A 25,942-nucleotide genomic window follows, 5' to 3' on the forward strand; every position below is an offset into this window, starting at 1 on the left:
AATTAGTTGGTTAGATCTAAAATTATCAGCATTTAAGCAAATTAGGGTATTAGAAATTGATAATTTGAAGGTCAATTCTTTAAAATATTTCTCACTTCCTTTTAATAGATTTCCAATACACTCTTCCTATTAGCAGACTGCCAATACTACTTGTTTCTTATTCATTGTGCTTCTTAGTTTACACTACTAATTACAAGATTATCTTTATTGAAGTAGTCTTGTAATTTGAATTAGAGGGTGAATATTATCCTCACAAAGATGTACTTAGGATATTTTGGAACTTGTTTGGATTGTTTAAGATTGTTGAGCCAAGTATTGCTAAACACATTATGTGTTGTTTTTTCTAATCATAAATCTAACTTCACAGTAAGTTAAAATCTTTCTAAAATCAGATGTTTAGTGCATTCTTAGACTAAATATCACATCATAAGACATTATTCAACGATGTCCTTTTCACAATTTGTATTTAATATTACATTTTTTTTACAAAAAAAAGTAGGCTTATTAGATGCCTTATTAAAATATTCTTATCTTTTACAAAAATATAAAAATATAAAAATAAAAGTGTGATTAAAAATATACATATTAAAACCAAAGCAAATACATCTTTGAGCCATTAAATCAAAAATTATAGTTGATGCTTCTATTTTTTAAAAATTGTTCAAATATATTAGGAGATTTTTTTTCTAATGTTAAAAATTATCTTTATAATAATTCTAGAAATTTTGATATAAAGAGAAAAAAATAATATAAAAAAATATTTATAGATTCAAAAAGATGAAGTATAATTATATGTACTACAAGAAAAACATGAATTTTCAATAGTACAACACAATTAAGAATTTATCTTAATAAAAAAGCTAAGCTAAAATTAGAAAAGAAATCAAAATATTTTTTCAATCGTGTGATATGTATTCTAAATTAAAGACTCAACATCTTTTATCTTTTAGACTTATTTAATCACAATCTATTCCAAAGAAACCACAGTCAATTGTGTTAATGGACTTTATTACATAAAATATTTACATCAAAAAATAATAATAAATTATAATAAGAAACCAATTAAAACCATCTAAAGAATCAACTACCATTTTTTCCAAATTTCAACTTTGTGTATGAAGTACTAAAATGTACTTTATGTGCACTTCAAATTGGATTAAATGACAAACACCCATCTGCGAGCATGAATGCCACAATAGGAATGATGAGCGTTGTCAACACACCGATGGAGCTTTGATTGTTTGATTGTTGATGATATTGTTTACGGATTTCACGGAATCTGTGTGTGGAACGATGATGGCAATTGGGTTGAGACTCCGAAGCACTTGTGAAGAAAACTTGCGTCGAGTTCCGTGACGAGCTGAAGCATCGTCAAAGGAAACGTGCAGCGGCGCCGAATCAGTCCGAGCACCGATCTTCACCGATCGATCGCAAGCCGGCACCGTGACCGGAGGAGTGAGCGAGTGTGAGTTTGCGTTTGCGTTTGCTAGAAGCAAATTGAACAGAGTTGTTGCTGTAATGGGAATCCATTTCACGGCATGGCATGGCATCGCATCAATCATAAGGCTACGGCTGGCATTTCATGCGGGGCCCTGCCGGCGCCCCACTCCCCACAGTCCCTCAATTAGCTAACTCTTGGCCACACTAGGTGGTCCTTGGCTCCTGGGCCAGCTTCCGTTGCAGTGGAGACACCCATTGCTTGATGTTGTTGTTGTTGGAGTGGTTTAGTTTGCGAGTGTTGGTGTTGATATCGTTGTTACCGTTGCTGCGTTCTCAGGTGGGGTTATCAGTCTTTTCGTCGAAGTCAATTGGCTCGTTGCTGCTACTTTTGCGCGAGCTTGGTTCCTCCATGTTTGGGTGCTTGGAGTTGCCATTTTTATGGGCCGTTGTAGTGGATTTGATGAGGCTCGTTTAGTTTCTTTGGGGTTTAGTTGAGTTCTTCGCGTTTGTTGTTGTTGTTGTTGTTGTTGTTGCGATGTTTTATTGAGGTGGTTACCTTGGCTTTTTGAGGTCCGAGGTCGTTAATTTTGTTGGGTTTCTACGTTTCGGGTTTTAAAGTGTGGTGAGATCGGCTTGGATTAGAGATGCTTTTCTTGATTGAACGTTGTTTTGGAAACGTGTGATTTGCTTAGAGCTGCGTTCAATGCCTGGTTTTGGACGCTTTGGGTTGCAGTGCTATTTGTGAATTTACTTCCTTTGTTGCCATGATCGCTTCTGCCTCTTTTGGATGCATCTTCCATCACTGAGGGATATAGTTGAAATTGAAGTATCTTGAATTTCTTGATCATCTGTGCTTAGGTTTTGACGTAGTAGCCACCTATGTCTTTCCCTTGCTTGACCACCAGGGGCAATGCGTGTCAAGTTCGTGTGAGCGGCAGGAATTGGGTTCTGTTTGAATTCAATCAAGCCAAGTGAAATGGATATACTATCGAGCAGATCTAATACGAAACAGGATGAAGAAAAGTACAGACACTGGTTCGATTACGCCGACGCAGGTTTGCCTTCTTTAATCATCCTACGACACTGTTGACCTTGAGTAGACGTGCTGTTTTTTATTAGACCTTGAGGAAATATCTCTGGTTGTTGCTGTAGGGCTTTCTCTGTTCTTTAGAGAGGTTCAATGGTTTAGACTAGTTGATGATTGTTGTCAATTAGCCTTACTTTCAGAACCTCACACGAGGACAATTTAGCTTGAAAGAACAACCGACGTAGTGTGAGTTCTATGGCCAGAATTTACCACGGTATAATTCGAAGTTACCACTTTTGGTCCGCAGATGGCGACGGAAGACTTACTGGCGATGATGCAGTCAAGTTTTTCTCTCTCTCTCAGTTGCCTAGGGCAGAATTGAAGCAGGTGTCTGCATTCTAACCTCCTCATGTTGGCTATTTGCAACTCTTAATACGATGCGTGAAAGTAAACACTTTGAGTGAAAGCGTGCAGCTAGATACTGGTTAAATGTACTGCTATTTGTTATCACGCATGGAAATTCTCCATACATACTGCCATAGCAGCAGTGTAGTTGTTGGAGTCCTCTGAATGCATTTATTTTGGCATTTTGACCAGTTAAGCAATCCTCTTATTCATGACTGCTATGGGTTGTTGAGCCAGGTGTGGGCGATTGCTGATGTAAAGCGACAGGGATTTCTTGGCTTCAAGGAGTTCGTTTCTGCTATGCAGGTTGCTGATTCATTTTATCGCTTTCATGGACAATGCAGTTATGACTTTCCAGAGCAGCTGTTACTCAAGAATTTATTAAAAACTTACAAACGAGTTTCGAGTTTGCAGGTTATATCATTACTTCAGTCAGGCAACGATATCGGTCCTGATATTCTCAAGAATGCTGGTAACTTATTTTATCCTTCGAAGATTCATCACCCAAGGTTTACAGCGGTTGGATTGATAAGTTTTGTTCAGGGCTAAGGGTGTTGACATGAGCATTGAAAAATGAACTTTAGCAGTTAACCACGAAATAATTCAGTAATGATGGTTGGATTTACAACCTTCCCTCTTTGATGTGCTTTTACCTTGTAACTGCTGTTAGAGATGTTCCAACATTACTGACTGTTGATTTACTTGTTGTAGATCTGGAGAAGATTGGTGCACCCACCATGGTTGGGCTGGTAGAGCTACTGTCGGTGCGATTTGTGCTTATTTTCTTGTTTTGATTTGAATTTCGATATTTTATGGTCACGACACGAACAAAAACATAAGATTAACTTTAAGAGTAGAAAAAACGTAGTTATTTTGTGGATAATTTGATGCAGCTGAAACTTAAAGTAACATGTTGGCGGACAATCACTACTAGGCTGGTTGTATGGCTGGATAATCACTTAATATGTTTGTCTGATTTTACTTTATTTTATTTTATTTTTTCCAGAAAGGATTACGTGGATCCAAATCTTCAAATGGTTCAATCCACAGTAATGGTATGCTAATTTCCAACTCCTGTTCACATAATGTGACTGAATGTGCATGTAGGATTGTTAACTGTAAAGGGCTACTTGTAATCAACTTGTACACGTATCACCTGGAGGTGAATATGTTTAGTCAAAAGTAATGACTTTCATACAGTTTTTATATGATGATGTACACCCAGGTTCTTCTCCACAACAACAGGCTTCACAAACATCACAGTGGTTTAGAGAGAAGACTCCACGAAGGGTAAGGATCTTTGCTTACTAAGTAATATTGTCTATTAGTTGTTTGATCTAATCAGGTTCGAGTTATTTAATCTACGGAACTGTTGGTCTTTCGCCTGTTTGTGTTGGACCGTGCATGCTCAACATGCACCATTGTCACATTAGGGATACAAGTGTTTGGCATACCTACATCAGGAACAAAGCAAGACCCTGCTTGGATGTAGTGGCAGCTCCTGCAAAGTGGTAATTGTCAAGGTCGAGCACATGAAAAGGTTGATTAGTTTTCTCACTGTGGGTTGCGTTGGCTGGCAGTCACTTTCATCAGTATCAGTTACCTCAATTGTGGATGGCTTGAAAAAGCTCTACATTGAGAAACTGAAGCCTTTAGAAGTTACTTACCGTTTCAACGATTTCGTTTCTCCCACACTGGTATTACCGTATTGCATTCTCATATATATATATATAGTGCTTCTCTTGATGCTGTAAACGTTTCTGAATGTGGGAAATATAGGATGTGAACTAGCTCCGCTGATATTGTGATTGCACGTGTTACGCAGACAGAGAGTGACTTTGATGCGAAGCCGCAGGTGATGCTTCTGGGTCAATACTCAACAGGGAAAACGACTTTCATTAAGCATTTGCTGCGGACTAGTTACCCAGGAGCACACATTGGACCTGAACCTACTACTGATCGATTTGTTGTAGTCATGGTGAGAACCTCCTCTTCGTGAAGAGCTGCATATAGAGAATTTTGGAAATCAATTCTGTTTCTGGAAACCTCTTTTTTAGGCAAGTATACATGAAGGATCTGGGAATATGTGTTCCAGTATGAAACAACAAACACTCTTCACCAGCGATTTTGCATTCATTCAAATGGTTTTACTGTCTATATGTTTTATCCTGTGATGGAAGTTTTGCATGGTTGATCCCCAGATGTTTTCTGATTTTGAGGCTAGTAATAGGGCAAGATCATCACTAATAACTAGATGTCTTTTCAGGGGGGAGCAGATGAGCGGAACGTGCCTGGAAATACAATTGTAGTTCAGGCAGACATGCCTTTCAGTGGCCTCACCAGATTTGGCCAGGCTTTCCTTGCAAAGTTCGAGTGTTCGCAAATGCCCCACCCTGTACGATCTACTTGACTACTTATAACATGCAAGATTCTTAGAATGTGTAGGTTGACACGACAGAAATGGCTGGGCTGACATTGGCCTCCAATGTTTTTCTATTCCTTCTTAAACCTGCGATATGTCAAGTCTTTACCAGTTGTTATAAGGGTAAAATGCTGAGTTTGTAATTTTTAGCGAAAAATTCACAGTGAAATCTGGAGTTTGTGGAAAATCGCGGTGCTCCTTTGTCTCAACTTTTGGTATCCCTTGTGTTTTCTATGGGCTTCTTGTGTGAATGACTACTGTGATGCCTTCGCATACGACCAAAACTGACTATTTTGGGAACAGTTGTTGGATCACATTACGTTTGTGGACACTCCCGGAGTGTTGTCTGGAGAGAAGCAGAGGACACAAAGGAGCTACGATTTCACAGGCGTCACTGAATGGTTTGCATCGAAGTGTGACCTTATTCTGCTACTTTTCGATCCTCACAAGCTCGACATTAGTGATGAGTTCAAAAGAGTTATCACCTCTCTTCGTGGGAATACTGACAAGATACGCATTGTTTTGAACAAGGCTGACCAAGTTGACACCCAACAGGTTTGTTCTCCCTTCATTTCTGTGTGTGTCTTCGAATATGGAGTATGCATTGAATTGTGTTGGGTTTGTGCGTGGCTGCCATCATTGTCTTCAGATAATGTTTGTTAAGGTTGGGGAGGGGATCTCTTTTTATGGAACTTGGCTTAATGATAAAGCAATGACCTGGCCTTCCTTTTCAGAAAACGAAGGTTTGGGCTAGTTTCTCCTTCTAGACTGACATCTTATAATGTCCTTGCAGTTGATGAGGGTGTATGGCGCGCTCATGTGGTCCTTGGGCAAGGTGCTCAATACACCTGAAGTCATGCGAGTGTACATTGGGTGCGATTACTGACTTCTTGCGAGAGATGTTTATTACGACTGGCCGTATAAATTAACCAAATTAAATAGGACTAGGTATTGATCCAGGGTCAATGAGTTTACGGATCATAACATACGGTGAATTCTAGGCCATGAATTCTTAATTGTGTTGTCTTTTATCTTCCTTCCGTGATGATTGGTTTTGAGACCCTAAAACCTGGGTTTTGGACTCTGCTTCCATGCTTCTTGTGAGAGGGCATACCCAAATGTGCAAGGATTTTCCTCTTCGTGGCATGTCGAAGTCTGGAAAATTTCGTTTGATGGCTTCGTCACGTCTTTTGACGTCTCAGGTCTTTCAATGATCGGCCAATTGATGAGACAAAATTAGGGCCGATTGGAAAAGACTTATTCGAAAGAGAACAAGAGGATCTGCTGTCCGATTTGAAGGACATTCCAAGAAAGGCTTGCGATCGAAAGTTATGTTCAGAAACTCACTTGCTTTTTATCTAATTGGTTCATAATTTTGTGGAAACATTGTTATTGTGCCCCAGATCGTATTACTGCCCCTGAGGATACACAGCTAACACGATTGCCTTGTTGTACTTCAGATCAACGAGTTTGTGAAGAGGGCAAGACAAGCTAAGATTCATGCCTACATTATAGGTCAACTGAAGAAGGAAATGCCAGCCATGATGGGCAAGAGTAAAGCTCAACAACGCTTGATTGATAACTTGGAAGACCAATTCGCAAAGGTGAATGTTAACTAGACCTAAACCTGATTCCTAAACTAGATTGAGAGCTCATGTGATGTAACTGGCTCAAATTAACATTTGCGGTGTATTTTCATGAAGGTACGATAGTCTTACGAAACATTTTAGTACTGAAACATCTTCACACTTTAGCTGCCTTATATTGCATCAACTATGTTTGAATCTGATGATCATCTCTGTGATGAACAGGTGCAAAGAGAATTCCACCTGCCTCCTGGTGACTTCCCAAGCGTAGAGCACTACAGAGAAAGACTTGCTGGATACAACTTCGATAAGTTTGAGAAACTGAAGCCTAAGATGTTGCAAGCAGTTGATGATATGTTGGGCTATGATATTCCAGAGTTGCTCAAGAAGTTCCGCAACCCGTATGACAATTAGGGCCACCAAAAAACTGTTTCCTTCGGTGAGGTGAAAAGATTTCAACATTTAGCAATGAATAGCTGTGGCTTGGAAATCCAGTGCCCCCAAATGCGTAGTAGCGTCTACAATGCCTCATGAACAGAAATTTCTGGATACTTGTAACTATTAGAATCACACTAGATTTAAAGTGGAGCTCAACATCTTGGTTGGCTACTCGTTCTTGATTGGCTCATATACGCATGTCAAAAGCATGTATTATAGTTTGTTGAATTTACTACTGTTAAGGATTTCTGTACCGTTACTTCAGTCAAAATTTCAGTTTGAATATCTCCAGTTCTACACAAACCTTAGCAGCTTTTCATAGGTGCTCCTTCAATACAACAGCATCCATCCCTTCACAATAGTCACATCGCGAAACATGTTCATCATTGGTATTCCTCCAGACCCATCGACCTACTTTTAAAATCTACGAGTCAATGCACACTCCGCAAGGTCTCATGCTGCAAAACTTATGGTCCAATCCTCCCGCATGCATTGAGCTCACGACGAAATAACTGGAGAAAATTCGAAAACATCGATCACCTCTGTGCCTAAAACTTGAAGAATACATTGAGATATATCACATGAGCTACTGCATTCTTTGAATGTTTGGAGATTGTAAGGATTCAGGTTGCGCATCCCAAACCCCAACTTTTATTGCTCAGGTAGAGAACATTGTTCAGGGACAATACGAGGGTTCAGACACCTCAAATCACCAATCTGAAGCGAAGCTTCTTGATGATGACCCATCTTGACAAACAAATCCTTTGTTCATGACGACAAAAAATTATATCCAAGACCAACTACTACAAGCACTTCACATGCGACACCAGTCATGACTATTCCTCAGTCCTAATTCTGCGTGTAAACTAATCACATCCTCATTATCAGATCTGAGAATTGAATGTGAAAACGAACACTGAAACGACCAACATGTTCCCCTCTCTGGATGTTGGCTTCGGAGTGTGTCAGGCTCACCTCCAAGCACTTCATGATGCAGAGAGTGATGCTGAATGATGCGACTCGTTTTGCAAAATGTTGCCATATCAATGGACCTCTTTTTTTTTTTTTTTTTTTTTTTTTGTTTTTTGTTTTTTACTTCTTCTTCTTCAGTTAAGTTGTGTCTTATTTTTCTTTAAAAAGTTAGCTAAATTTGTGTGTTTGTTGTTATTATTATTATTGAATCATGGTTACCAAATATCAGGTAGGTCTTTATCTTGTTACCACAAATAAAGTAAGAAATAAAAAAATGTAAATCTATTCTGAAAATTTAAAGTAGGAGAAGATGAAAAAATAATAATAACAATAATATGTGTACTTTTGATCTATTGTATTATAATGATGAGATTAGATAACAGTTTAAAAATTAGGTGTTTTAAAAGATGATTTATTGCCTACAGCATATTTGCCAAATAAATCATAAGTCAGAGTAGAATACATGTTTTATTGTTTGCTTACTAGCTTTTTAATATTTAATCAAACTACTTTTTTCTTCTTTTTTCCTATTTGCATCTCTTTGACAAAACTCTATAATGCCTTATTAAACAAAAATTTATAAATTGCCAAGAAACTTGTCACTTGTTTGTAACATAAAAATTGTAAGATGTCTAAGTCTTTGTGACTTGTAATTTTTTTCTTGACCAATTGAAACTGATGTGGTTAAAAGTAAAGATGGTATATGCCTACAAAGGCATAGGTGTGCCACATCTCAACTTTATGAACTTATAATGAGTTGTATGATGTATTAGATCTAGGAGATAAGAGACTTGGCAATACAAGATTAGGGAATATAAAATTAGGAGATATAAGTTTGAGAGACGTAAGTGCAGATTTGCTAATTGTGCAATAGATGACATATTAAAAATAAATTATAAGTTTTAAAAAAAACCAATTGCATTTCTATCTTATCTTCTTAATATATTATCATCCTTTCCTATTGCAATATTTGCTGAAGATTGTTGACATCATCCAACATGCTAACATTTTATCCTCATTGCAAGGTCATATTTTATCCTCAAATGCTTTGCAATATTATTATATCTTACTTTTTGGAGATGTTTGTCAATAAATGAACAAAGTTTTTAGAACTAGTTGAGATAATTTAATATTAACTTTGGCTATAGTACGATGTAAGCAAAAAAAATTATCCTCGCTTTTTAATGCATGTATAAAGACATTAAAAACCGTTTTTTCCATTTCTTGGTTGTATATCAAATAATTTATCTCTACATCTAAATCTTCATACAAAAAAGCGCAATTTGGATTGTTTTAAAAATAAGCTAATACTGCTTTGTCTACTGCTTTTTATTCCACGATCTCGCTTATCTTGTCATCATTGTTGCTTTGAAAGTCTCTGCCTAATATTAACAATTTTTTTTTTTTTTTTTTTTTTTTTTATTTTAGAAACTAACCTTACATATTCTAAACTCTTGGGAATAAAATTGTTATGATGATATTTGATTTTGCATTTTTTTTTATTTTTATTTTTATTTTTTTTCATGATTTTAGATTTGATTTTAAAATTTATGGCTAAAAGAATGGGGCCCTAGGATGAAAAGTGCATCTTGTGGATTTTTGAGTTTCTTAAGGAGGTACTTTAAGTACTATCCTAGTGGAGTCACCACTTTGTTCTTCCATCTCTATCTCATTTGGTTCCCATCCTTCATCTTCTTTTGATAATCCTAACATATTCATTACATCTATGATACATTAATGTTTGAATGCTTTTATTTTTTGGCTTGTTGAAGATCAAGGCTTTCTTCTACTAACTATATTGTATTAAAAGCAATGATGTGTACCACCTCTTAAATCTAGCTAGTGCAATTGGCTTCTATGATAAGATATTTTTATTCTAATTGTTAAGCCTTTTGCTCTAACTCTTATGTTGTCATCCCTCCTTATTCTTTCACTTAATACATCTCTTAATACAATTCATTGTTTATGAAAAAAAAAAATTTGTAATATTGTTTCATTATTTTGTTCATTTTTTTTAATGTCACAACTTGTTGATACATGATCTAAAATGTAGCCTTATGAGTTACAATTATACCTTGAGCTGCTTCAAGTTTATATTCGATACATATTAAAGTAGCTTGATGAATTGTAACTTTGTCTTAGGTTTCTTTGAGCTTGTATCTAGTGCATAATAAATCAAATTACAGCTTTTGAATGATATTTTCTTAATGTCAATGACAAGAACTCAAAAAAGATATGTAAACAAGTAAAAAAATAAATCAAAGAGAGATGAAAAATTAAAAATAAGAAAGTAAATATATTTAATAAGAAACTAAAATGGCTATTGCCAAAGGCTAGAAAACTAAAGACTCTTGAAATTAGACTAGAAGCAATAAAGAAATTCATAAGAATAAAGAAGGCTTTACTCTTATTTTTATATATACTATCTACCTAAGAGCTGCATGGCAATGTTCTATAGGACCTCCAACATGTGTTCAATTTACAAGACACGTGTCTTAACTTACAAGTCAAGTTTCTTATATATGTGCCATATTGTTAGCTTATATAACAAGCTTCCAATACATATAATACATGGCTAATTTGTTGGCTAAATTTCTAACCTATCAATCACCTATACATATATAAAGGTGAAACCATGTCTATAAAGCTTCTATAAAGCTTTTACACAAGATAATATTAAATTAACTTATTTTTACTTATTTCTATATATTCATATTATTTAGATAACTATAGATATATTTTTGATACCTATAGTAATCAATGATGCGTTGTAATTGTTCAATTGCCAAGTATAATATGGAGAATTTTGAAAGGCAATTTATTTTGCCATATATAAGTTGTTTCATGGCCTTGTTGTTCATGACAAGTTGAGTTGCATAATTTTTTATTATCTTTAGCAAAAAAAAAATGTTGGCAATTGTTTGAGTTAAGTATATCAACCATTTGTCAATAATTTCTTTAAAATGATGAAACACTTTAAATATTGGCTAGTTATGGAATGCTAATATTTGGATTATTTTTGGTTTTTTTTTAATTGGATTGATTTGATGTTTTTATCTCATACTTGCATAATTTGTAGTTTTGGCATGTTTTTTTGTGCCACTCTAATATCTCCGTAACTTGCTAGCATTGATTGTAGCATTAATATAATTTCTCTTATATATCAATTATGGACCTTAGTTAAGGTAGTACATTGTGTTTATAAAAATGAATCAAATAGCAACAAATATATGTGGTGAAAAATGGACCAATAGAGATGCTAGCATATAGATTGTGATTGAAATGGCATAATTTAATGTAGAGGTATTTGTCTACAATCATGCCCTAATTAATACATTCATTGTTATATACCATTAAGTATATTTGTATTTAATCCTCCTAAATACAATTACAATTAATGTAAAAAAATATGGTGTTCAATATACTATGGAATCAAGTGATTATGGACTCTACATGTTGTTAACCAAGCTTAAAGTTGATATATATATAGTTGTCACAATACATTTTTTTTACAAAGTATTTGGTATTTAAGCACAAATGTTTATAAGTAGTTTTGTCTCATACAATGACACTTTCTAAATTCCATTCAAAAAACAAATTGAAGTATTGAAATGAATATTTTATCTTGATACTCTCATTAATTCTTGTGGAATATTTTTCATTATGAGTCATGGTCTGAATAATTTTTTTGCATAATTAGATATTGACCATGTTCCAAAAGTGATTGTAATACTTCAGCAAGTTTGTTTTCTTGGTCTACATTGTATGAGAGTACAACTTCTACTAGATCATTGTCTTATGGACATAGAACTTTGGCATAGGCTTGATAGATAAATGCACCATCCTTTCTAAATTACCTACCATAGAATAAACAAGGGAAGAAAAAGAATTGAAAGGCATGAAATTAATTGTGTCACTAATGGTTTGAGTACTAGAAAAACATAACATGTCAATAGTATAGTTAAAAAATGTAAGAAATTTGAGTAAATGTGAGGTGATTTTAAAAATTTTGGGTTATAAAGATCATTAGAAACCTTCATACAATAATGTTTTGAAATGTAGTTAGATGGACATCATGTAGATAACATCTATCATGGCGCTAAAGTTATAGATGTCAATAAGTGGATTTAAATAGGTCTAATTTGAATTGTGGATAGAAGCATTGTTAGTAATATAGATGTGATTTTTCTATATATAGGCATGATGATATCAACTTGAATTGAGAGAATATTGATGGAATGCAACAGAGCAAGTTAAGCATCAACATCAAGTTGGGTTTGGAAATTAAGATCTTGATTTGCCATATTTCATGAATTGTTTATATTTTTGAATGTTTATTACAATGATATTGGTATAGTTATAGGACCAGACTCTTTTAGATAATAATATTTTAATTTGGTTGCATTGACAATAATTATATAGATTGTAATGATCTTAGTTAAGAATATAATTGTATTATCAGGCAACACTAATTGGATGTGATTGGGATTGTACCATTTGAGATCAAATTTTCCAGCCCAAATTTTGGAGTCTCAAAGATACAATAAAATTAAATTTCTCTTTATAAATGCACATTTTGGTTTGTTAAATTGATAATATTTAGCCATTTTTGTTTATTTATCAATGATATTTTGTTGCAACATGTTATGTAATTCCTTAATGTACTAAATATCTATTAGCTAAGCCACTAATATTTTAAATGGGGCATATTTTGTAGAATAATTGATTATAATATTGAAATGATGTACTCAATAAGAAGCATCATTTGTATGCCATATATTAGTTTGAAAAGATTAATTTTTGTGGCGTCTTTATGTAAAATTTGGTAGGCCCATAAAGTTACTAATAAATATATATTCTAATTGATTTGATTTGCAATGATAATTTTTTTCAACATAATTAGTAATATCTTATTTGTAGATTCTTTTAATCCATTACCTTATGGATAGCATACCATAGAGGTCTGATGTTTAATAATATGTTTTTACATGAGGTTGTTAATAATATAATTAATAAAGTATGTACCTTGATTCAATATAATTTCTAGAAGTCATTCAAAATGAGTAATAATTTATTTGTAGAAAAAGGTTGTGATGACAATGGCAAAATTGGTGCATAAAGCCCTGTTATCTATCCATTTGGTTATATAGCTTGTAGCTACTAATATATATTAATGTCCTTGCCATGTTATTAGTTTAATTGGACTAATAAAATCTAAGCTTTAATGCATAAATTGTCCAAGCAGTTGGAAAGAATGCAATAGAACCTTGTTTTGATATGCAAAATTTGTAGTTGACATTTGACATGCTTGACAATGCTTAATATATTGATATATATTATTATATAGAATAGACTACCAATATCTTACTAAAAAGACCTTTCAAATGGTTATTTTTGGTCTTTGGTGTTTTTTAGCCATTTTCTTGTATAATTCTTTAATAACACCTTACTAATGTTCTTAAGGAACATAAAGTTGTATCATAACATATATATTCCGTTTGTGAAAGAGTTGATATACATATATATAAAGTAAGTTTTGACAAATGAAGTTAGTGTGGTATATATTATTTAAGCTTTCAAGAGTTTAGCCAATAATAAGATATATTATATACAAAGAATATCATTCATTATTGATTATTATGAATTTGGCAGTGGTAGTTTAGATATACAAATCATAAAAAGTGTTGTCAATATTTTGCTCGTTTAGTGGTCATCATATTTCTAAATAAATAGTCAACAACAACATGGTGCTTGCTTGAAACATGGACTATTTTGAAGTAATTTTCTAGAAGGATCATGCTCCGTCATATTGCATAGCTAGTGATTTGTTAAGCAATTGACACTTCAATTGTGCATAGCACTCATATTTCATAATTAAGGCTATTTTAATATGATTGAAAAATGACTATTTTATGATATTTTAATGATCGCAAAAGTAGTAAGTGTCATCACAATATATATAGAGATTATATATCTATAAAAACTCTCAATGGATTTTTTGAAGTATTATTTGCTATATAAATTATAAAAAATGTACTTTCTAATTTTGAAAGCTAGATATATCAGCAAATATGATTGGCTATAATGTTTATCTTAAAGACTCCATTGACTAAGACATTGATTAATTTATGTTGTCCTAACTAAATACAAATTATTGTAATGTTTGAGTCTATTATTGTAGCATTTATGTCAAAAACTTCTAAAGTTGTGGTGATTGAATTGCGTTATTATTATAGATGCATTTGGAGGTCTAAACTAAGTTCTAGTAGTTTTTCTAATATGATTGTGACTTTCGTAGTATTTAAGATTTTATTCCAAATTGACATATTAATTTGTGTTATTTTAAGTTTTTTTTTTATCATTATTTTTAAATTGTATAATCTTTTTTAAATTTATAGAAGAAACAATTTATGAGATTCCACATGGTATTCTACTATTTCCAAATCTTGATCTTTTTGTAATTGAGTTATTGCAAAAAAAAATGATTGAAATACTCATGCTTGCATCTTTCAATTTGAAAATTATTATATTTGCTTTCTAATCTTAATTTTTTGTCTAATATGGCGACCATCATGATTTAAACATTAGATAATTTTGATAAAATATGATTAGATATAATGTTTATCTTAAAGCCTCTATTGTGCTACAAATGATGGATCTACAATTCCAACAACCATCATTTATATATGATTGTTGATTTTGTTAAAAGTAGTTGTAATAGACTTCATTTAAATATAATATTGCTACTTTATTTTGTGGTTTTTTTGTAAGTTGGTTGTTTGGATTCTAAAGATACTATTAGCAAGGTAGTGGTTGTTGATAATTGTTGATGCTACACATAGGTAGTTGTTATACCAACCTTAGTGGTGGTATATTATGATTAGTAATATCACTAGATTCTCTAGAAATTTCTATTGCCAAGTCTACTATTTTTTGCATCATGGTAACCTATATATAAATTAATTCTTATTAAAGTGAGATATGAAAATCATTTTGGAAATAATTACATAATACACAATTATCAATTGGTGTTACTAATTTATCAAATATTTTTTTGAATTGATTGTAAAAGACATCTATTGATTTGTTTGGATATTTCCTAATTACATCTTATGCTTATAATACTTCTTTATTGCTTTTATAAGTCTTAAATTTCTTTTCAAATAATTTTTTATTTCTTCTTAAGATACAACAAGATATGGTTTTTCAAATCATAGGTCAAAAAAATTACTATTCCTTCTAAAAATGTGACAAATATGTTTTTAAGTTCTATTGAATTAATAACTTGGTTAATTTTAACAACATTTTAAAAAAATCACAAGTACTAATTGGGATTATTGTTTAATTAAAGTACTAGATAAGAAATGACATATTGTTGTTTCTACCACAATTGATATGGTAATTAGTACAATTGTGAGTACTTGAGTATATATTTTGCTTAATTTTGCAAAAAATAATGGTATTGTGGTCAAAAAAGTTTCTCTTGATGTAACAATATTCTGTATTTATAATCTTATAGCAAGCTCTTATATCCTTATTTCTATTTTTGTATTTCTAGTATTCATAACCAGAACTTAGCATTTCATCTATTTTAGAAGATCTTTTGATGGCTCTTCTTCTTCTTCGAAACTTTCTTTTGATGTTTCTATAAGATCAAGTAGTAGTTTATCTTTACTACCTTCTCTTGTGGAGGTGTCATTTTTTAGAGTCATGTCCCTTGGTACCAATGGTTCATTGAATTGTACTTCCAAATGAATAGCCTTGCTCATCATTCATTGCATTCATTGCTTCAAATTAAATAACCATGCCTAGTATGGTCACTAAAATATTAGCTCAAAGTTCTATTACTAAGTGACACATCATAAAATAGTAATTTTCATAAAATAATGCATCCATGACATAAACCCTTCTTTTGGTATAGTATTTCTTTGTTATACTATTGAGTTACAAGTACCTCAAAGACAATGAATCCAAGCTTCTCCTTTATTCATTTAAATACAAAGCATTACAATGTTTTGCATAGTTGTAACTTCTAAAAACATAACAAGTAATCTTGTCACTTTTTCTCACATTTGAATGCCTAACTTTTAAAGGAAAAAGAAAGAAAGAAAGAAAGAAAGATAGAGAAAGAGAAAAAGAGAAAAAGAGCAAAGTGTCTCTTTACTAGTTTTTACAATGCCTAATTTTTTTCTTAATCATAGCTTCTATCTTAACTTTGTAATGGTGCTACAACTAATTGTGTTTCTATTCTATTTATTTATTGTATTATCATCCTTCTTTGTTGCAATATTTTTTGAAGATTGCTAAAATTATCTAAGGTACTAACAACATTTAATAAAAATATTATTTTTAAATTTACCAAAAAATATTTTTAAAAGAATACAAAATTGATATTATATGTTTCAAAATAATTTAATTCATAATAAATAAAATATTTTACTCTAAATTTTTTATTATTTTTTTTTACCTTAAATATAAACTAAAGAAATTTTAGAATATTAAAAAATATCTACAAAGTTTTTTTTAGGTCTTTGGAAATCTTTAAGATGTTATAAAATATTTAATAATTTTTTTAGAATATTCTATTGTTATCTAGAAGTTTTGAAAAGTATTTCATTATCCTTTAGAAGCTATTATAATCATTTTTTACCATCTTAAACTTTTAGCATTCTAAAGATTTCTATAGAAGATTTATTAGACTTTTGATACGTTCCATGTGTCTAAAAACCACTCATTGAAGATTCTATAGGACCTTTTAGTCATAATGTAAATAACAAAATCAAGCCAATGAATACCTTTTCATTGTTATTATTAATTTTAGAAAAATCTAAATGTTGTATTATTCTTAGACTTATATTTGGTCTTCCTTCTTATACTTCTTTGCCTTTTGATTCCTTTTCTTTGCATCAATATTAATTTTTTAGGTTTATTTCTATATACATATACAAAAAAAAAAATTAACATTGTTAAAATACTCCTATAAAAAAATCAGAATGTTACTAATGTTATATTGAGTTAAACTTTTGTAAATCAATATCAATCTAATTTCTATTTAATTTTTATATTTGAAATATCTTAAAATATTATATTTTATTTTTTCAATAGTATAAATTATTGATTAATTATGTGAGATTCTATTTGTATTTTATTAAGGTATTAGTAATTTATTAAATTTTTTATTTATATAAATATTTTTAAAATAACTTACAATACAATCCAACATTTTAAAATATTTAATTTGATATTTTAAATAAAAATATAATAACATAAATTAAATTGATATAATTCATATATATAATATATATGATTATGTCTTATGCTTGACAATGTAGCTATCCTATAATAATTGTAAAAATTGTTATATGGTAAGAAAGTTTTTTCTTTTTATAACTACATGTAATGTTTTTCAATTATAAACTTTTAAATAGTTTTATATTAAAAAACACTATGTAGCTAGTCCAATATATTAGTAGAATATATATATATATATATATATATATATATATATATATATTTTAAAATCATACTCCAAAGAAATTATATTTATTTTTAAAATTATATTAAATATTAAAATAACCAATTACATTAAAATCAAGTAATAGATATAAATACTATAATTTTTTTATTAAATAATTAATAAAATTAGTGATGATGTATAATATTGCTAAAACAATATTTTAAAAAATCATATAGATGATGCACGATTCTCTTTGATTGAAATAAGTAAATTTAGGCATAAAAAATAAATTAATTTATCTTGCTTAAACGTGTGTTTGCTAGAATATTTTATGCTACTATATCCAGTATATTAATATTATCACGCAATTTTTATTCCACTTTTGGTCAATGAGCATGGAAGTATAAACATGTTGATTGTTAATGTTTTAATAAGCATCTTATCATTTACTTAATGACTAGAGTTTTGACATTTTTTCTAATTATTTTTTTGATAGATGCCAATATTTTTAAATAATTATTAAAAAAATATAATTCACTTTAGATAATCTTTTCAAAACCAGGATTGAATTCGCATCTTTACTTAAACACATATTTGTGATATTTTAAGTTTGAAATTCATTTAAAATTTAAAATATAAAAATGACATATATTTTTTGGAATTATAAATAAATCCATTTGATTTAGATATTTCATAGCATAAGGTTATCTTTGCTAAATAGAATGCATTGTTCCCTGAAAAGAAGTAAGATTTTCAATAAAATGTTTTGTACAGAGTTTGATTTACTGCCCTTTGAGAGATAGAACAAACACTTTTAAAGGCAAAAGTTGTGGGGACTTGATTTATTGCTTGACATTTAGTGCTTGCCATTTATAGAAATTTTGTAGTAAAAATAGCCTTTCACAAATAAATACATTTCTTTGCCACATGTTGCAACTAAAAAATACCACAAACATCACATGTATTCATTGTAGTAATATTAAAAAGGATGTGGCCAGATATGTCCTACTACCATTTCTCTCTACTTTTTTACTTCTTATCTATATATATATATATATATATATATATATAGTAATTCATTTTCTTAATGTGAATAAGAAACTTGTGAGTGTTTCATGCAGCTAGTTCAGCAGGCAATTTGCAACTAAGTGCCAGGTCACCTCCCAAGACCAAGCAAATCATCCCATGTCATTACTGAGATGGCACCCTGGAATTAGGGTTTAGGGCATGAAGGGGCCTTGGAATGGGGCATGCAAACTGAGCTGAAGGTCAGCACATACATTACTTACTGACTTACTTACTTACTTACTTACTTACTTGCAGTCCATCTGAAACCCTATCTCCATTTTGTGTGAGTGTGAGTGTGTGTGGAAAAGCTTGCATGGGTCATCCATCAATCCCTCCTCAGGCCCCTGGGGGAACTTATGAGGGAAAGGCTGTGCTCCTGCATGGCTTCAATAATGGGGACAGAATTAGGAGTTGGAAATTGACATTGAGATTGGATTTGATTTTGTTGCTGCTGCTGTTGATGCCCCTCTTTCCCACCACCCTTTTTTTTTGGGTAGAGAGTACCCCCCCCCCCCCACCAAGACTTACACACAAACTCCTTTGGGGGGCGTTTTGTCCTTTGCAAGGCCCAATATAGAGAATTGAGCTGCTGCTGCTGCTTCTATGTACTTGCTACACCCTGTGTGTATTCATTCATCCACACATCCATTTTGGCATTCATTCAGGTTCATTCATCTGCCCCACAGCATCACTTTGCTGGGATGTTCCCAGCCAGGAATAAACAAAACATTCACACATGTGCATGTTACCAATATTAGCCTGTGGGAGATAGATAGTTAGAATAGAATAGTAGTTGTCGTCTTGCCCACCCCAGCTTCTGACAATGCAGGAGCCCATTTGTGGCTCACTTTCTGTGAATTACATATACAGTCACACATATGTTTCATGCAGATAGATAGGATTGGTTCACAATGATGGAGGAGTCTGTACATGTACCCAAGTTCCCAATTGTGAGACCAAAGGCCGTTTCAAAAGGAGCCCCCCCATGCCTCCTCTTCCCTTCTTCCTCCTTTGCTCCATGACTTCTCATTATACTTTTATCATTCATCCATCATCATTCATCATCCATCATGCATGCAAGCCCTGCAGCCAGCATCAGATTGGTTCAGTGTTGGGGTTGCCTCCCCTACACACAATTGAATTGGTAGAGTGGAGTGATAGGTGAACACACTTCCTTGCTTGTGCCCCCCCCCCCCTTTGGCCCTTTGCCTTTGCCTTCCCACCTTCCATGACTTATTTGATTCTGTGATCATCATCAGACGTGCTCTGGCTTTCATCTCAAGAGCACCGAAGATCGGGTACTTAGGGAGTGAGGGGGGGAATTGGAAAAATGAAAAATGCTCAGGTTTTCAAAAGGTAAAGGTGGATTGAGGCCATGCGTGTGGTACCACGTGATAAGATAATCACTGAATGTATCAATTGGGTAGTTCTCTTGGTAACCTCAGCTCCCTCATAACAAAATGAACAGGGATATTCTAACTTGGAAAATGATTTCTTTTTCATTGCATTGATGTCCCTGCTATTAGGAATTCCAATGCTGAGTTTTGTTGTGTGAATTGGATCCACTACATGTTTGAGTCTAAGTTGTAATTGGTTCTTGAATTTTTGTTCTTTGTTAGCTCAATTGGTAGACAAGTTTGGTGGATTGTGGTTTTTTTTACTAGCAAAGGTTGCTTTGTCTTTTGAAGATGAGGAGAAATGATTTGTGAAAATGAATCCCTAAAATTCCTGAAAACAATTATGTTTTACGTCAATTGGAGTAAATCTATATATATATATATATATATATATAGATATTTTCATGAATATACTATCTGAAATATAAAATATAAAATATTTTTATTTTATTAAGATGTATGTCTGTATTTATGTATTTTTAAATATGATAAAAATCATATTACGTAAAGAATATCATAATATGATATATGAATATTTATTTATTTATGTCTTTATTTGAATGTGTTTATATTTAAAAGGTAAAATTCAATATCAAATCAACATACATTGTAAATTTAAAATCATAAACATCATCATGCAACTTGTGATAATAAAACCGTGTTATTTAAACAATAAAATTTTAATGCATGTCAAGAACTGTTATAAATGTAAAGTAAAATTAACTAAAACAAATTCGGCCAATTATTCCTTGAAATATAAAAATAAAAGGAGAAATCACAATAATTTAAGAATTCCAAATCCGCTAACATCAAGCATTTGTTAATTAGTATTCTAGTTTATTGACAAATCACTCCAATCACTAATAATCTTAACCCAATTGCTTTAAGTAATATTGCACTTTTATGTAGCCGCATAGGTCCGTTGCTACTACCTCGATGTTCTTCTTAATGAAAAAACTGCATAGATTGCTATGGTAATATTATATTCTGGATTTTCGAGTTTTTAATTTTGTTTCTTAGAGAGAAGCTACAAGTACTGAGACTTCAGTCAGGTAAAACCAATTAACAATTTCAATATATCTATATATATATATATATATATATATAACGCAACATATGTATATACGCATATATAAATAGTGGAGAGAAATGAGTGAATCCTTTCAATGCATTTTATCACATCAAAAGATGAAGGTAGTAGGTCAAGAATAATTATGAGGAAGAAAATCTATAATTCCGATCTATCACGGATTGCAATACAACACATGGTTTTGATAAACACAATATTAAAAAGTAATCAGGAAGAAGTTCATTCAAAATGCTGAAAGCTGTCAATACATTATCAAGACAGTCACAAACAATCTCTTCGGTGGTGGAACAAAGTGAGAGTCAAGTTCAACTCAGTAAGGCGTACATGGCTCTTGCATAAAAGAAAAAAGAAAAAAGAAATGAATAAATAAATTCGCACACATAAGTTAATCCTCTTAATTACATCTGATGCTTCTGATATAAAGGATGCAACACTTTGGACAGAGTGACCATGATCAGGTATATTTATAGTTTTTTTCCAAACACGAGAACAAAACGAAACAATTAATCGAATAAAGCCATATTTCTTTTAGTGAAATTGCTGTGAATGCAGTCTGCGTTCCAGGTTTCGAAACGTCTGCCGTCGAACAAGAAAGTGGGCACCAATCTGGGGATTTGTGACGATCCTAGTTTCTATGGTAAAAAATTACGAGGGATGGCAGCTTGAGTAACCTTCCGTGCACGTTAACTTGACAACAGACAAGTGATGATTGGTAATGTACAAAAACCAGGAGGATGGAGCTTCAGGAAATGCGTTGATCGAAAACCAGACTGGGTTTAGAAAATTAATCATTTAAGTTATTTGTTTACTTTATGTCTGATGGTGTTGCTGAGAGAGTGGGGGGAAAGATCGGAAGTCCGACTCTGTGCTCCCTGGTTCAAAGCGTGGAAACAAACAATAGTTTAGCTCATCGTGCACATTTCTGGTCTGAGCTGATCAGGCAGCTATCTTTGCAGTACTGGTTGGAAGTACGCGAGTACTGTAGATTTGAGGCCGCTGTCACAGATAGCTCGACACGCTCCAAAAATTTCTTGCATTTGGTCGCACCCAAGGAGATCTTTAGCCTGAGGTCATGTTGATGATTGTAGGCTCCTTTCCAGTCTTCCGGATCGTGACCGTAAAAGGTTTTTTTGGGGCCGCCATCAAAATTAATGAGACACCGAGGCTGAATCACCAGTAGTCAGACTGCAAGTGCACAAAAGAGGACGGTCTTAGCTGCTGTGTGCAGGAATCTGAAGGGTCAGCACACAACCAGGCTAGCAGAATTTTTGTCTGGATTTGAGTTCCTTCGCAGGGTGCAAGATTGCCCCAAGAACCAAAATTTTCCTGGATGCAGGGCTCAGTGGACCGCATGCATAAAAAGGACTCCCTGTACACAACAAGGAGGCAGTTCACCAGGCAGAGACTCCAACATCAGCTAGCGCATCTGATACCATTCACCCACACACACAAGTTAGTTCTAGATTTAGAGAAGTCCCCACCATCAACCGGTGCGTTGTAGTAATTTGCGACGACACTGGAAACATGGCATCCAGAATCTGGGCTCACCTGATAGTGGCTTTGCTAGGATGCATCCTTGCGTCGTGTTTGCGGGTGTGTTACAGCGATTCCGACAGCCGTCGTAGTCCGATCTCACCCGGCGATCGAAAGTACCTGGAGTCGCTCTCCTTGCAGGGCAAGCTCACGTTCGAGAACACCACAGCCTCGGCAAAGGATTGGGGCCAGCTGCGTCGTGTCACTGCGCCTGCGGTCGTGCTGCACCCAACTTCGGTGGACGATATAGCAACTGTTGTGCGATCTGTGGCGAGGTTAGAGTCTGAGCTCACTGTTGCCGCTCGCGGCCTCGGTAGCTCCACTGGCAGCCAATCGCAGGTATCATCAAACTTGCGACTCCCATGAGAAGTGAATCATGGCCGATTGACAGGTTCACTGCAGTGTGTGTGCATGCTGATAAGTGCAAGTTTGGAATTGATAGTGTTTTGACCAACAGCTGGTGGTTTGAACGTGGCTGCAGGCACGGAATAGAATTGTCGTCGAGATGACGAGCTTGAACGGAATAATGGTGGCGCCATCCGGCGACAGTGCCTCGAACGGTGTTCCGTTTGTGGAGGCCATGGGTGGAGCGCTTTGGGTGGATGTTTTGAAGGCATCTCTGGAGCACAGACTTGCACCCAGATCATGGACCGACTACCTCTACCTCACCGTTGGCGGCACTCTATCGAATGCTGGAGTTAGCGGACAGACTTTCCGCCATGGCCCGGAAGTCAGCAACGTCTTGCAGCTCGAAGTAGTCACAGGTACATATTTGCACCAGCTTTCAATTCATCACCCTCTAGAAAGTAGCTCAATGAACGTATTTTTTTCTCCAGAACATAGGCCTTCAAATGTCTTTGGAATTAAAGGTCGGTCATGTCCTCTATATTGCACCCAATTGTGCAATACTTATCCTGCACCATGGCATTAATTTATGTGTATTGGATTGTTTTGCGGTTACAGGCAAGGGAGAGGTGGTACAATGCACGCCTACTGAAAACTCGGAGCTCTTCTTCACAGTGTTGGGAGGCTTGGGCCAGTTCGGCATCATCACCAAGGCTCGCATCCTGCTGGAGAAAGCCCCACAGAGGGTTCGCTGGATGCGAGCACTATACACCGACTTTGCCACCTTCAAGAGAGACCAGGAACTGCTCATTGGTTCTGCAGTCACCAAGTCATTCGACTACGTGGAGGGCTTTGTGGTGGTGAACAATGAGAACGTCATCAATGGGTGGGGCTCAGTGCCATTCGTCCGCAGCGAGGTCTCTGAGGCCATGATTCCCTCTTCAGCCGGCCCCATCATGTACTGCTTGGAGGTGACCAAGGCCTACTCAACAGCCGACCTTCAGAAACTGGACGATGTGGTGGAGAGCATGCTCGCTCCACTGAGCTTCCACCGCGAGCTGCTGTTCAAAACCGACACAACCTACTTCAAGTTTCTCGACCGCGTGCATGAATTGGAGACGCAGTTGAGGTCCAGAGGATTGTGGGAGATTCCTCACCCCTGGCTCAACATCTTCGTGCCCGCCTCGGCTATCGACCGCTTCGACATGCTGGTGTTCAAGCGCCTTGTCACGCACGAGTTCAATGGCCCCATCCTTGTCTACCCCGTAAATAAATCCCAGTGGGACAAGAGGCTGTCCGTGGCGATACCTGAGAGTCCCGAGGAAATCTTCTACATTGTGGCCTTCTTGCGCAACAAGCTCCCCGACGCACATGGCGGCCCTTCCCTGTCGTCCATGCTGGAGGACAACGAGAAGATCCTGCGCATCTGTGAGCCTCTGCAATGCAAGCAGTATTTACCCCATTACCAGGACCGTAGCCGGTGGAAGCGCCACTTCGGGATCAAATGGGAAACCTTCGTGCAGAACAAGCAGGCGTTTGATCCCAACGTCATTCTATCTTCCAGCCAGAACATCTTCTCCCGTCGCCGAGGTAGCAAGTTTTCCATTGCAAACATCGCTCATGGCCAGTCACAAGACGAGTGAGATGTCTTCAGGACGATGCCACAAATTCCAAATTCAACATTTAGATTAGGTCTAGTTTGTACCCTGATCAAGAGCTTTAACCTCAACTTCGAACAAGTGCTCGGAGCGAAGGGTTAATCAATTTATTGCTAATTCGTAGAGCGATTGGCGCCAACCTTAGGTTCATCAACAGCCGAAATGCCGTAGATAGCGCGCAGACAACATTCAAGGTGAAAGGATTGTAAATAATCAAAGGTATGATCCTCAGAGTTGGTAAATTTCAAGCTGAAGGAGTGGCAGTGCTGGCTAAGCTGAGGGAAGAACTTTCACCTCACGGGAATTGATATTATCCTGATGGCTGGCATTGCCTGTCAGCAACATATGTGAGGGTGTGATGACATTATGTGCTTGATCCGAATTTAGATTGAACATAACAAGTTTGATGATGATCTCTAAGCCTGGTCTAAATTGAGGGATTCAGAGGTAGTGAAGATTCACATTGCTGACTTTATTCCTTTGAGAAGTCAATTTGAGGACTTGGAGTTTAGGGGATTTGTTTTTCTTGTCAATCAACTTGACTCTCTATTTGTGAATACTCTTGTCAGTGTATTAAGAAAACGTAACCAATTATATAATACTTCATTCAAAACTGTTATTGCAACAAAGTAAACAGGACCCGATGTTCTCAACTATAAGCAAAGGGAGAAGAAACAATTCTGTAAGCCATATCAAAAATTTGTTACTGCGATCATTGGCACTGTCTCCAGAATTATTTCAGTGGAATGCCTTTTTAGCATAGAATGGAGTTTTCCACACAAGAAAGAAGCCCTTCTCCATGCCTTGCTTGAATGGAAGATTTTTCATCAATTTGCAAAATAAATCACAAAAGCAAACTGCAATGAACTGCTCTACAGTCAATCCTAACACTGAAATGGTGCCCAGATGGAAAATTTGGGAGGTACTCAAAGGTACCCGAATGCACACTCTGATGATAACTTCTGCTTTGTGTGTAGCGTTGGACAATCTGCCAAATTTACAAAACAATGATGCGTTACAGATACAGGTTAACTACGGGATTGGCAAGTGAATGAAATGCATTAACATAGCATTGTGGACCGAACTCTGATGTACATACTAGTA

General features: G+C 34.5%; 2 protein-coding genes across 3 annotated transcripts; both read left to right on the forward strand.

The window, feature by feature from the left end:
• The first annotated feature begins 1,324 nt into the window (after nucleotides 1-1,324).
• LOC112273400 (EH domain-containing protein 1) lies at nucleotides 1,325-7,589 on the forward strand. 2 transcript variants are annotated; one of them, XM_073529475.2, is made up of 16 exons: nucleotides 1,325-1,465; nucleotides 2,346-2,495; nucleotides 2,775-2,854; nucleotides 3,110-3,178; nucleotides 3,287-3,344; nucleotides 3,584-3,636; nucleotides 3,879-3,927; nucleotides 4,098-4,162; nucleotides 4,453-4,569; nucleotides 4,698-4,850; nucleotides 5,139-5,267; nucleotides 5,598-5,849; nucleotides 6,088-6,167; nucleotides 6,497-6,621; nucleotides 6,753-6,898; nucleotides 7,106-7,589. In XM_073529475.2, exons 2-16 carry the CDS (start codon nucleotides 2,417-2,419, stop codon nucleotides 7,292-7,294), a joined length of 1,644 nt encoding a protein of 547 aa, XP_073385576.1. In that variant the 5' UTR covers nucleotides 1,325-1,465; nucleotides 2,346-2,416; the 3' UTR covers nucleotides 7,295-7,589. The 2 variants fall into 2 exon arrangements, with proteins under 2 accessions (XP_073385576.1, XP_073385575.1); XM_073529474.2 differs by lacking the exon at nucleotides 1,325-1,465 and adding an exon at nucleotides 1,509-1,777.
• Nucleotides 7,590-22,534: 14,945 nt separating this feature from the next.
• LOC112273101 (cytokinin dehydrogenase 9) lies at nucleotides 22,535-25,395 on the forward strand. The gene is made up of 3 exons (XM_024501496.2): nucleotides 22,535-23,174; nucleotides 23,317-23,599; nucleotides 23,799-25,395. Exons 1-3 carry the CDS (start codon nucleotides 22,827-22,829, stop codon nucleotides 24,821-24,823), a joined length of 1,656 nt encoding a protein of 551 aa, XP_024357264.1. The 5' UTR covers nucleotides 22,535-22,826; the 3' UTR covers nucleotides 24,824-25,395.
• The last annotated feature ends 547 nt before the right edge of the window (nucleotides 25,396-25,942 follow it).

Source organism: Physcomitrium patens, chromosome 20 (assembly GCF_059467195.1).
Source record: "Physcomitrium patens ecotype Gransden chromosome 20, ASM5946719v1, whole genome shotgun sequence".
NCBI lineage: Eukaryota > Viridiplantae > Streptophyta > Bryopsida > Funariales > Funariaceae > Physcomitrium > Physcomitrium patens.